A 13567-nucleotide genomic window follows, 5' to 3' on the forward strand; every position below is an offset into this window, starting at 1 on the left:
AGCTGAGAGGATCATGAAATTAACAAACCCAGATTAGCATCTCATTCGCAGCTCTATTGTCCCTGACGCCTCAATAGAGAGAGAGGGGGGGGTGGGTGTGGACTAGGATTGGTCCTGCCGCTGCTGTGATGGTGCGTATGGGGGGGGGGTGTTGAGGGGTGCTGCTGTGATAGTGCGTATGGCGGGGGGGGGTTGCTGCTTTGATGGTGTGTATGGCTGCCTGTGCTGTGATGGTGCTTACTGCTTAGTTACGTATGCTGTACTGTATGGTGCTGGGAAAGATGTCAGGGTTTATCTGTGTCAATGGCAGGAGATGCCAAAAGAGTGTTATATGGCGTGCACACACACACATATACACATGCACGCTCACGCACACACATGCACACGTTAATACACGCCCTTCACACACAGTACAAGCACACATATGCTCGCATGTACGCATGCCTACACAGACACACAGACACACGCGCACACACAGACACACACACACACACACACACACACACACACACACACACACACACACACACACACACACACACACACACACACACACACACACACACACACACACACACACACACACACACACACACACACAAAGCTGCATTAATAATTCCTTGGCCCTAGGCTATAAGGCTGTACTCAAGCAGGCCTACATAAAACAGCCTTTGTGGAAATAACGTGATCTCTCTTTCTTTGTGTTCTACAGTATGTGTTTTAAGGAGGACTGCTGGAAACATTTGTTTTCATTGGACCTCATGATTCTCAATCTGTTGTTTGCGAGTGTTGTTTTCTTTTCTTTTTTTTCTTTCTTTCTTTCTTTCTTTCTTTCTTTCTTTCTTTCTTTCTTTCTTTCTTTCTTTCTTTCTTTCTTTCTTTCTTTCTTTCTTTCTTTCTTTCTTTGTGTTACGATACGATAAGATAACACTTTGTTGTCAGTTTACACTGAACTTCATTTTGAATGCCTGAGCAAGACTCGTTTAAGACAGGACTTACACATAACATAACATCACAAGATTATTGCACAACTGACAAAAACAGAGGACACAGGCCTATATACAGACATGCATATATACATACATTACATACATTATATACAACCCACATAACTTGAAGATATATGTTGCATGTATTTTATAGAGCACGGCTGGAAACATTCGTTTTCTTCGGACCTCATGAGTCTCAATTTGTAATTTTGAAGCCTTGTTTTCTATTTTTTCTACGGTAATCCTGTGAGCACTGATATGTAGCTAAATATGAAGTGCAATGTGTTATAAAATGCATCAGCAGCATCATCATTATTATCATCTTCATTATCATCCTCATCATCATTAATTATACATTGAGGAGAATGTGTGTTTTGCATGTGTGAGAGTATCATTCCACCAGCGGCGGATGAGGGAGTGTTAAAGAGCGTGTTATGCGGAGATATTGGGGTTATCACACAAATCTAAAAACTTAAAATTTGTGTGTAATGACAAAAAAGACCAAACGCTGAAGAGACAGATCAAAAGAACGAGAGAGAGAGAGAGAGAGAGAGAGAGAGAGAGAGAGAGAGAGAGAGAGAGAGAGAGAGAGAGAGAGAGAGAGAGAGAGAGAGAGAGATCAGAGCTCTGCTCTACAGATCAAAGCAGCTTACGTTTTCCTAAGAGGCATGCAACATTCTCATGTCACTGATGTTGCTGGAAATGCTCTGACAATGACTTCATTTTCCTCTTGAATTGAGTCAGTTTATTTACCAACAGTTAGCTACGTCTCTAGCTATTGTCTTCCATGCTTGTAAGTTGGATAAAGGCATCTGCTAAGTGCAATGTCTAAATGTGTGTATCTTGATATGAACTTCACTGTTGGCAACAGACTACGTGTGCGCGTTTGTGCGTACGTCCGCACGTGTGTGTACAGTATGTGACTGTGTGCATACCCACATGCATGTACGTAACTTCAGCTTGTGCTGTTGTGATGAAGGGTAGATTGGGTAATGCACCTTTTGACAGAGACGTGTTGGCAGAACAATGCCTTAGTTATACTCTAATCCGGCATTCTCTGATGTGTGTGTTTGTACTGACTTAACTCTTTGCTGTCATCTGTGTGATGGACTACTTGCACATGCATGTGTAGGCCAATAGTTTTGTGCGTAAGGGTGTGTGTGTGTGTGCATAGTGCAAATAACTTTGATTCTGTTTACACAGCATGTGGATAAAAAACACCCTTGCGACAGGGGCGTTTTAGAAAAATCTGTCTCCGTTTTAGGGAGCTAGAACTCCTACCTTCTCTGACCTAAACGGGTGCCTTAACAAAAATATCAATATACGTGTAATATGGTCTTAGTATATGTACAGCAGAGGTGGAAGAAGTACTGAGGTTGTGTAATTAAGTAAAAGTAGAAGTACCCAGCGAAAAAATTACTCAAGTGAAAGTAAAAGTTGATTACCAAAAACGTACTTAAGTAAAAGTCCTAAGTACTAACTTTTAAATGTACTTTTCAGTACAAAAGTACAAGTAGGCCTACACGTGCAATGGCTGTCTTTCTCCATGTCTACCTACTTGATACAATAGGAAAAATGGTCTGCAACGGTTTTCGGTTCCATTTGAACATGACTATGGAGTCCTGTTAATGTTTTTAAAAGTATATTTTCTGTCTGGGTGTCAATTTGGAAGAGAGGCTTGGTCCCGCCTCCCTGCCCGCAGCTGAGGCTACTGAAATATCCACGAAACACAACAGGAAAACCTAGGATAAATGTAACTAGTAACAAAGTCTTCTCCTAGAAATGTAAGGAGTAGAAAGTACAAGTTATTGTCAAAAAATGTAATTGAGTAAAAGTAAAAGTCTGCATTTTTATTTTTACTCAAGTAAGTACAAATTCCAGAAAAAACTACTTAAGTACAGTAACGAAGTAAAAATACTTAGTTACGTTCCACCTCTGATGTACAGTGTACTGCAAATTTACAGCAAATGTATAGTGTTCATGTGAAGTTAACATTTGTCTCCTCATCTCTCTATATGTATGTTACATATGTTTAAATGAAATTAACCCTCTGCTCTTCTATTTCTTCTCTTCTCTTCTCTCTCTCTCTCTCCCCTCTCCCTCTCTCTCTCTCTCTCCCTCTCTCTCTCTCTCTCTCTCTCTCTCTCTCTCTCTCTCTGGCAGGCGGCCAGCATGGGGGCCGGCAAGAGCAAGCCCAAGGACCCCGGTCGCTCGCGCAGCATGGAGGACGCCAGCGGGGGCCCCGCGGGTGGCAACGGGCACGGGGGCACGCCACACCTCAGCCCGTCCCAGCCCTCCCTCACGCCGCACCGCAGCCCCGCGCCCGACTCCCAGCGCCACCCCGGCCACCAGATGCCCTCCAACCCAGAACTGGCACTGTTTGGAGGGGTGGACACCACCACCAACAGCATCACCTCCCCACACCGCAGCACCCTCCTGGGTAAGTACAGTAGCTCATAGGTGCAACCAGGGCTCTAAATGAACACCAGCCAACTGTCCAAATGCTGGTGAAATTTCAGTTGGGCTGGTTGAAAAGACCAACTTACTAGCCACTTTGAGCCATTAATGAGTGTGTTTGGCTAGTAAGATTTACATCCACTAGCCATTTTGGCTGCTGGTGAAAGGAAAGTGAATTTAGGGCCCTGGGTGCAACGCAGCAGTGGTGTCCAAACTGGGAGTCAGGACCTCTAGTAGAGGGTCACGTAGGTACAGCAGGAGGGTCGCCAAGAAAAGGGATTGTTTGCTTAAAACTTTGAATATGCTGTAATATATCATTACATAAGTCAATACACATGGTTACATACAGTAAATTAGTTTGTAATAGTATTCCTTTGTATGGTTAATAAGTATTTTCCCCGTTAATTTCAAATTAAGAATGTGGGTTGGGGCAAGAAAATATTCTTGGGTCCAAAAGAGGGTCGCAGCAAGTATGATATATTGTGATATACTGAACTGCTTTATGGACTGGTATCAGTAATTTGCCTCATCACTTCCCCACACCTCCTCTATCTCCTGGGTAGGGCTCATAGCAGGTGTTCTTAGGGCGCATTCAGGCCGACTGATAACCGTGCTGGTGCTCGTTCCCACACCTAATCGCCAACCAGCCGCCATGTTCACGCCAAAGATCTTAACATTCCCGAACCGTGACGACAACGTGGCCATCAGCAGGTTCAACCGGGTAATTCAGCCACACGCGGAAAAAGTTCAGAGCGTGGTATGAACACAGGCGGTTCGCATATAAGCACTTTAGTGCCAAATGTATCTGGTGCGGGCACCAGCACCGGCTCCGTTCTGGTCAGCCTGAAAAGCCTATCAGTGCCCAGACTTATCTCTTGGCATCAGTAGTTTATCTTGAACAGCATCACCTTCCTACACTGCAGCGTTCTCCTGGGTAAGGTTCTCGGGTGCAGTGCCCAGGTATACCTCTTAGTAGGGCTGCACGATTATGGAAAAAATCACAATCACGATTATTTGGGTCAAAATCATAATCACAATTATTTATCAAGATTATTGATTTTTGCTGATTAAAATAAAAAAGATAACAAAATCTAAAATATAACCAAGAATGAATTATATACGGGATGAGCAAAATGAAATGAATTGTAATAATTATGTAAAAGGCAATAGCATGAAACTTCAGAAACTCCAGAAACGCCAGTCTGTCAGTATATTCTCTTCAAGGACACTCTCGAAGGTAGGTCACTATTGCCACGATTAAATCCCTATTGAAATCACGATTTCGATATCACGATTTTATCACGATTTTCGATTATTTTTGATTAATTGTGCAGCCCTACCTCTTAGTATCAGTAGCTTGGTCTATTCAACAGTCATCGGCCACAACACTGCGGTAGCACCCTGCAGAGTAAGGATGATGAGTGCTGTGCCCTTGCCATTATTTTGTCTCTTTTAACAGTATCACCACCCCACAATACACCCCCCTGCTCCGGAAGGGTCATGGGTGCAGTGCGCTTATGTGTGGAGTAGGGGTGTAATGGTACACAAAAATCATGGTTCGGTACGTACCTCGGTTTTCGGGGTCACGGTTCGGTACATTTTCGGTATATGGGAACAAAATAGAAAAACATTTTCTTCCTCAGCACGTTGTTAATTTCACCAAAAAAAATTCAAAATGCAAACGAAAAAAAAGGAAATACATTCAACCTGCTACTTTGGGTCGGAGATTTCATCAGTGTAAGAAATAGTACTTTCTCCCCAAGGTTTCACAAAGACCAAACCTCTACACCTGTTTTTTCTTGCATTCTCTCCCAGGGTTCTGCACAAGCCTCTGCATGTAGTAGCAGCATAATGAAAAAACATGAACAGATTAGCCTTTTACTCAACCTTTCGGTACTCGGTACAGCACTGTTCGATTCGGTACAGGTCTTTTCGGTACAATACGTCGGTTCGGTTCGATATCGTTACATCCCTAGTGTGGAGGTGTTAGTATTTTGTCTTTGGACTATGTGTAGAGGTGTTAGTATTTTGTCCAGTGTGTGTGCTGTTGTTCTAGCACTTTGCTTTTGAAGGGGTTGAATTACGTATTTGTGCTGCCTGTCACTTATAAAGTGCAGCTCTCAATTGTGAGCCAAGTGAGGTTCTAGAAAGCGAATACTATGATACAGGTCGGTAAGCACATATAATGATTAATTGCCAGTGTCCACTGTCCATACCAACCGTTTATTCTTCACTTCAGAGCCCTGTCTCTGTATCTGATATATCACAGCTCAAGAGCCTGAAAACGACTCACGTAGTGTTGCGTAACAACCATAGATATGGCAATTTTGTCACATTTTTTTAGAAAATCTGGCCAAATTGGAAATGGCCCAAATTGGATACAGAGCCATTTTAGCCCTTACCACGAAAAAACAACAAACAATACCTCCACATCTGCACGTGCCTACCACTGGGAAGGCCTTTTTGTCAGGCTGAGGTTGGCCACAGAGAGACAGACACACACACGCACGCACGCACGCACACACACACACACACACACACACACACACACACACACACACTCACACTCTGATATAAATCATACATTAGATGTATTACTAGCGCAGCTCTTTATGAGGCTCAGCAGTTCTCCCTTTTTCACTAATGGAGATTCCAGGAAAGCTCCAGCCTCTACCTCATCCCGCCAAGCCTACTGTTAGGCATTTACATCGGCAGGACGTTGTCTCAATATCGGGATTATAGCGTTTATTTCGCATTCCGTGCTTTTAAAGCAGCTGGAGCTATCGTAAACATCTGTCCGGCTTTTGATATTGTTTTTTTTCTGTCATTATTTTACTCTCTCTAATAAAGATCGGATAGCTGCACTGCACAACTATGGTCAGAGGTCAGTGTTGTGAAGGTCATCCACGTGTGCCCTGTGTGTGTTCGGGCATTTGTGTAAGTGGGCACGTTCATGTCTCCGGTCAGATAGTATCATGTGACAATGGCTATGTTTACATGAGACATGTAATTCAGAATGAACTCTCTTTAATTCTGAATAAAGCTTAATTCCGCTTTGCAAACGCCATGTTAACACTTCACAATTCGGAATGCAATGAAAGCTCAAAGGAAACTCGATGGAACTATGTAATTCTGAATTATCAATTTAGAATTAGAAACTTAATGTAAACATAACTATTGTGGTTACAGCTCTTAAAGAGATTTTGCAATGAGGAGGGCATACTTGCCAATCCAACATTTTCAGAGAACTGTGAGTTGTTCTAATGGGCACAACTTTTCAACCAGGCAAAGGAGGTTTTTAAAAATCACTTCTATGAAGCGCACAACTTGTGTACATGTGTTATTTTGCCAAAAAGACAATACATTCTATTGCTTGTTATGCTTTGTGAACACTGTGTTTTTTTAACCATCATCGAGTTCAATATTCAACAACATTGAATTGAAATGGATTATCTCAAGCTTAGTGATTTACAATATGTCATACTAGAAATCGCTACATCCGAGTCCAGAGTTGCCAATCCTTATCAGTGAGTTGTGACTGCGATGTGCCCCTGAGCCAATAAAAACAGTCTGACCTTTACATGACTTCCGGTCCCTGTTGTGATGGACAGCTTCATTGTGACAGGAGTGTTGATTTGGTGTGTAGGGTATGACAGATACAAAGCACTGAACGCACACACCCACTGAGATACACATGCAAACACACACGCGCACACATGCACACAGACACACACACGCAAAACCACACAGAGACAGACACACACTCACAAACACACGCACACAGAGAGAGAGAGAGAGAGAGAGAGAGAGAGAGAGAGAGAGAGAGACACACACACACACACAGACACACACACACACACACACACACACACACACACACACACACACACACACACACACACACACACACACACACACACACACACACACACACACACACACACACACACACACACATACGTTCACACAGACACTGGACTGAGGTGCCTAGACTTGTAACTGACTTGTTTGACCTTTCTCTGTGCAGGTGGCGTGACCACATTCGTAGCGCTGTACGACTATGAGTCTCGCACAGCCTCAGATCTGTCCTTCAGGAAGGGAGAAAGACTCCAGATTGTCAACAACACGTAAGGATGCACCACACACACACACTCGCATACACACACGCGCATACATAAATATACACACACACACACACACACACACACACACACACACACACACACACACACACACACACACACACACAGACACACACACACACACACACACACACATACGAATGCCAGCACACACACGCCAGCACATGCACACAGACACAAACACACATATACATGCCAATACACACACACACACACACACACACACACACACACACACACACACACACACACACACACACACACACACACACACACACACACACACACACACACACACACACACACACACACACACACACACACACACACACAGGGAGGGGGCTTTCAGAAGGGAACATATTTTGTTGGCAGCTGTGCCCCTAAACTGGATGCCAGCCTTTTACGGTGAAAGCAGCTGCCATAGGAACCCACTCTCATGCCACATATTTTGAGTGTGTGTGTGTGTGTGTGTGTGTGTGTGTGTGTGTGTGTGTGTGTGTGTGTGTGTGTGTGTGTGTGTGTGTGTGTGTGTGTGTGTGTGTGTGTGTGTGCATTTGTGCGTGCGTGCATTTGTGCGTGTGTGCATTTGTGCGTGCGTGCATGTTTATGTGTTTGAGTGCATATTCGTGTGTGTGTGTGTGTGTGTGTGTGTGTTAGGGGGGATGGCATATTTTAAAGGCGGCTTGTCCTCTGTCAGCAGTGATGCTTGCGCAGTACAGTACAGTGCCGTGCTGCCTCCTCCTAAATCTGGAGGCTGCAGGCTGCCCTACTCTCCTCACTCCCACTGCTGCACTCTACACTTCTAATGCCATGCAGCCCTGGCTTATACTCTTCTCTTCTCTTCTCTTCTCTTCTCTTCTCTTCTCTTCTCTTCTCTTCTCTTCTCTTCTCTTCTCTTCTCTTCTCTACTGTGCTTGTCTCATCTCCTCTCTTCTCTTCCTCTTCCTCTTCTTCTCTTCCTCCTGTTCTCTACTTTTCCTCCCTTTCCTCAGTTGAATATCCTCCTCTCCTCTCCTCTCCTCTCCTCTCAACTCATCTCCTCTCCTCTCCTTTTCCTCTCCTCTCCTCTCCTCTCCTCTACTCTACTCTCCTCATCTCTCCTCTCCTCTCCTCTCCTCTCCTCTCCTCTCCTCTCCCTCTCCTTCTTCTCTCCCCCTTTCCTAGTTACCCATCCCGCTGTTTTCCCCTCCTCTTTCCTAGTGTGAATCCCCCTCTCTCCCCACTCCTTTCTCCCCGAGCAATGCAAAGCCAGCGTGTAGCATGAAAACATGTTGCTTCCGCTACCCTTCAGGGTTCAGGGTGCCTTTAATATGTATAGTAACACACACACACACACACACACACACACACACACACACACACACACACACACACACACACACACACACACACACACACACACACACACACACACACACACACACACACACACACACACAGATCAATATGGAGGCACTGGAGCAGAAGCACTCTGACACACTCAGACATAAATATCAAATATGCATGCACACCCTCTTGTTTAAATTTCCCTTGAATATTTTGGGGGGTTACTGTATGTTCTTGCATGATCCCTTAAAGTGTGTGTGTGTGTGTGTGTGTGTGTGTGTGTGTGTGTGTGTGTGTGTGTGTGTGTGTGTGTGTGTGTGTGTGTGTGTGTGTGTGTGTGTGTGTGTGTGTGTGTGTGTGTGTGTGTGTGTGCGTGTTGGTGTGTTCGTGTGCATGTGTTTTTGCTTTGCCACTGTGCTTGCTGTTGAATTTAGTCTGTATTGTCAGTTATTTTTATTTCATCTTCTATTGTTACAGTTTTTCTCGATTGCTTCCACACAAGTGCTGGTACTTCACACACAATTCTCGGAACATTTATCATTTCCCAACTCCCCTAACCAATGTCATTGAACAGTCACTAAGCACAATTCTTTCTTTGCACTCACATTTCAGTTTTAAAACACACTCTTTTCAAAACCACTGCACACAATTCTCTGGATTACATACAATTTTCATGAAGAAAATCCCTGGTTGTCGCATTGAACACACTGTCATTCAAAATACTAAAATCAACTGCCATACTATGTTCACTTCCTCATCACATGGGCAAACTCTCTTCATACCGGTTTACAATCTGAAATCATCACCCCATAAGGACACACAGTGCATGTGATATTGATGAAAACATGAGTGGATGCAGTGAGAAAACACATTTGTTTAGTTTTTGAACTTCAAAATATGTTATACAAGAGATCACTTTCATGTGGCTACCCAATATTTTGCAATAAGTTAGTGCAATTTTTTTAAATGTCAGAAAAATATGTCACACAAAAATGTTTGCCACACATCTGTGTACTCTGAGTCTAAAAACAACATTTCAGTATTTTACTACAGAAAAATACCCTCTTAAGTAAGTAGAACAGTGAAGAAAATAAGTTTCTACTGTGTGTCAAGTTGAGTATAGAGTTTTACCTTTTGCATCTTAGTGTTCAATGGTTCACATAAGAGTGTATTAAAATGACTGCTTGTGTGTGTCATTTGAGAACGAAATTGCCTTTTTTTTCAGAATAGAGTTCATTGTTTCGAGACAAGACGTGCATTTTTCAGGGGTAGTGGATAGTTTTGCCCATTGTGCCGTGCAATACTAGAACGCAGTAACTCAAAATGGTCGAATTTTTTTTTAAATCGGAAATCGGTTCTAAACTACCTCATTTGTCTTGTGTCCAAAAATGGTGGTCCAACACCGTTCCGTTTTGGAGAAAACTCATTTTGAAAGTGCAAAAATGACCCAAAAAAGGTTAAACAAAAACGCTGTAAATCGGCGAGTTACTGCTACACGTTCCAATGGGACTGGTTTGGGAGTAGACAGTAATACAAGCTAAGAACGCAGTAACTCCTGCAGTAACTCCATTTTGTGGCAGTAATACCAGCCAAGAATAGCCTAGAAATCTAGACGCCCCTAGCGACCGCAAATTGAATTTGCTCCCGGGGGCAGTCTAGCGGACCCCGGTCGTTTTGCGAGGCTGAAAGTTATCCGATGACAGGGCCAATCAAATCGCGAGGGGGGCCGGGCTACCTAGTAAACAGGAAACTTTCTAAGAAGAAGCATGGTGTCCGTCCGTGCTACGTACAGCACGAAAGTGTTTACTTAATTTAAAAAGCCTGGATGATAATACATTTCGTGGCTGACATGGATTGATGTAATAATACACCATGAACTTATGGGGCGCAAATAGATCTCAACACATTACCATTTGATCATTCGATGTTTTAAACTAGCTCGGTAAGCTAAGTTGAGCATTTTACAGAACCAGATAGTCACACGTTATTATCAGACCACTACTGTAGGTGTAGAATGAAATTGCTGCCCCAATTTCTAACAAGACACATGCAATTAAAAACGAGACATTTGGGAGCTTTGGAAGTCTTTGAGTAGCTTACTAAATAGATGGGAATGACACCGGGTCTACCAAGCTAGTGGCTAGCTAACCTGTCGTCAACAACACAGGACCTAGTATCCAGGTTAGGGTTAGTCTTAGAAAAAAAAACTAGGGTTAGAAACAAAAAACTAACATCAAAAAGATAACTAGCTCCGTTATATGGCGGTGGGATCGATAGTCTGGCTAGTGGGAGCGAGCTGACCGGGGAGCGTCCTGCGCTGGGAGCGACAATCCGGGAAAGTTATGGGTAGCTGGCTAGCCAACGCCGAACATGCCATGTTGACAACAATCATAAATATAACCATTTAACAAGCCCCAAATTGCTCGACATTTTGCTGATTGATCAAGGAGGGTCATGTGGTTGAAAACGAGGCATTTTTGAACTGTATAAGTGAAAACACGATTTATTAGGAAACTTGTTTGTGGCTGTGGTCATCACACGAATTCACTGCTACGACGGCTGGAAGTTGCCGCTACAAATAGGCCCTCGCTAGTGGGCTAACCTGTCGTCAATAGCAGAGCTAGGTATCCAGCCTTGTATTATATGCCTGCCGCAAATTCTAATAAGATCCATGTCATTAAAAACGAGACATTTGGGAGCTTTGAAAGTCTGTAAGTCGCTTACTAAATAGATGGGAATGACACCTGGTCTACCGACCTAGCGGCTAGCCATGTATTAGTTATGGGTATACAGCTAGCTAGCGAACACCGAACATGCCATGTTGACAACAATCATAAATATAACCATTTAACAAGCCCCAAATTGCTCGACATTTCGCTGATTGATCAAGGAGGGCCATGTGGTTGAAAACGATGCATTTTTGAACTGTATAAGTGAATACAAGATTTATTAGGAAACTTGTTTGTGGCTGTGGTCATCACACGAATTCACTGCTACGACGGCTCGAAATTGCCGCTTCAACTACAAAGGGGCGTGTCGCGTGTACGAGACAGATGTGACGTTACACAGAAGTGTGTGGGGATTGGTTGTTTACCATCCAATTGCGTGACGTTGAGTGCTGAAGCAACCGTTTATCCCGCCCACACTGCTGCCCAGCTCTCCTAGACCCTGGTACAGCTTTTTGCTGTACGGGTCTGGCTGCGCTAGGCTAAGCCAAGAACGCAGTAACTCTGTTTTTTGTGTCAAAAAGACACATAAATGTTGTTTTTTTGGGGGGTTTTTTGTGTGCATTAAATTTCTATCCTAAACAAGCATTACCAGGAAGTGTCACCACCAATTTACCGACAACACAGTTATCGCGCCATATGGAAAACTTTGAAGCCTTTTTTCTCAGTTTGCCGTTTTCAGAGTTACTGCGTTCTAAGATTGTAGGGCAGCATTGTGTGTGAGTTTTGGGGACTTGTGTTTAGAGTTTCGAGAATTCGAGAACTCATTCTGAAAATTGTGGGTAAGCAATTGACAAAAACTGTAACATCATCATGGCCAGTGATTGAAATGCAGGACGCAGGTAGCATGAATGAAATAACATCCCCATTGACATCCTAAAAGGAACCATTGTCACTGACGGGAAAATTGCACAGATACACGCCCACACACTTTGTGGTGGTGGTGTGTGTGTGTGTGTGTGTGTGTGTGTGTGTGTGTGTGTGTGTGTGTGTGTGTGTGTGTGTGTGTGTGTGTGTGTGTGTGTGTGTGTGTGTGTGTGTGTGTGTGCGCGCACGAGCACGTATGCATGCAGTGTGTGTGTGTGAGAGAGAGAGAGAGTGTGTTCGCGTGTGCATGAGTGCATGCTTATTAGGGCTGCACGATTATGGAAAAAATGATAATCACGATTATTTGGGTCAAAAATCGTAATCACGATTATTAATCACGATAATTTTTGCTGAATTTTTTAAAAATTATAACAAAATGAAATATAACAAAGAAAGAATTATATACAGGATGAGCAAAATAAAATGAATTGTAATAATTATGTAAAAGGCAATAGCATGAAACTTACATGGTCAGATTTCTGGCCAGAAACACCAGTCTTGCTTCAAGGACGCTCTCAAAGGTAGGTCACTGTTGCCACAATTAAATCCCGACTGAAATCCGATTGAAATCCCGATTTGGATATCACAATTATATCACGATTTTCGATTATTTTCGATTAATTGTGCAGCCCTAATGCTTATTATTGGATATTAGTACGAGCGTGTGTGCCTTTACATCTGTGATATTACCAATCAGTAGCTTGAGCACAGCGTGGGTGTGTGTAGGCCAGTTGTGTGTATGCGTGGGAGGGGAGACTGTTGGGGCTATACAGCGCTCGTTTCTCTGTTCTAGTTCTGGAGCTGTCTCTGTGTGTGTGTGTGTGTGTGTGCTACGTCTGCTCCTTCGGACACCTATTGACTTTTACCTCGTTTCCCTCCTGCCTACCCTTCATCAATGTCTCTCAATATCTCTCCCTCTCTCCCTCTCTCTCTCTGTTTTCCCCCTTCTTTTTCACTGCTCCTCTTCATGCGCTCATAACTATGCAGGAGAAAGATGAACTACAGGTTGGTAAAGATGTTCTTGTTGCTCTTTCTGCCCTTTCCATCCACGTGTGTGTGT

The 13567-nt window shown here is 43.4% G+C and overlaps 1 protein-coding gene across 2 annotated transcripts in view; it reads left to right on the forward strand.

The window, feature by feature from the left end:
- src (v-src avian sarcoma (Schmidt-Ruppin A-2) viral oncogene homolog) overlaps nucleotides 1–13567 on the forward strand; it is a 92624-nt gene that overhangs the window by 48900 nt on the left and 30157 nt on the right. For both annotated transcript variants that reach the window (XM_063209297.1, XM_063209296.1), the window contains exons 2-3: nucleotides 3153–3429; nucleotides 7474–7573. In XM_063209297.1, coding sequence (XP_063065367.1) covers nucleotides 3162–3429; nucleotides 7474–7573 — 368 coding nt within the window. In that variant the 5' untranslated portion in view covers nucleotides 3153–3161. The remainder of the gene's footprint in view (nucleotides 1–3152; nucleotides 3430–7473; nucleotides 7574–13567) is intronic.

Source organism: Engraulis encrasicolus, chromosome 10 (assembly GCF_034702125.1).
Source record: "Engraulis encrasicolus isolate BLACKSEA-1 chromosome 10, IST_EnEncr_1.0, whole genome shotgun sequence".
Taxonomy (NCBI): Eukaryota; Metazoa; Chordata; class Actinopteri; order Clupeiformes; family Engraulidae; genus Engraulis; species Engraulis encrasicolus.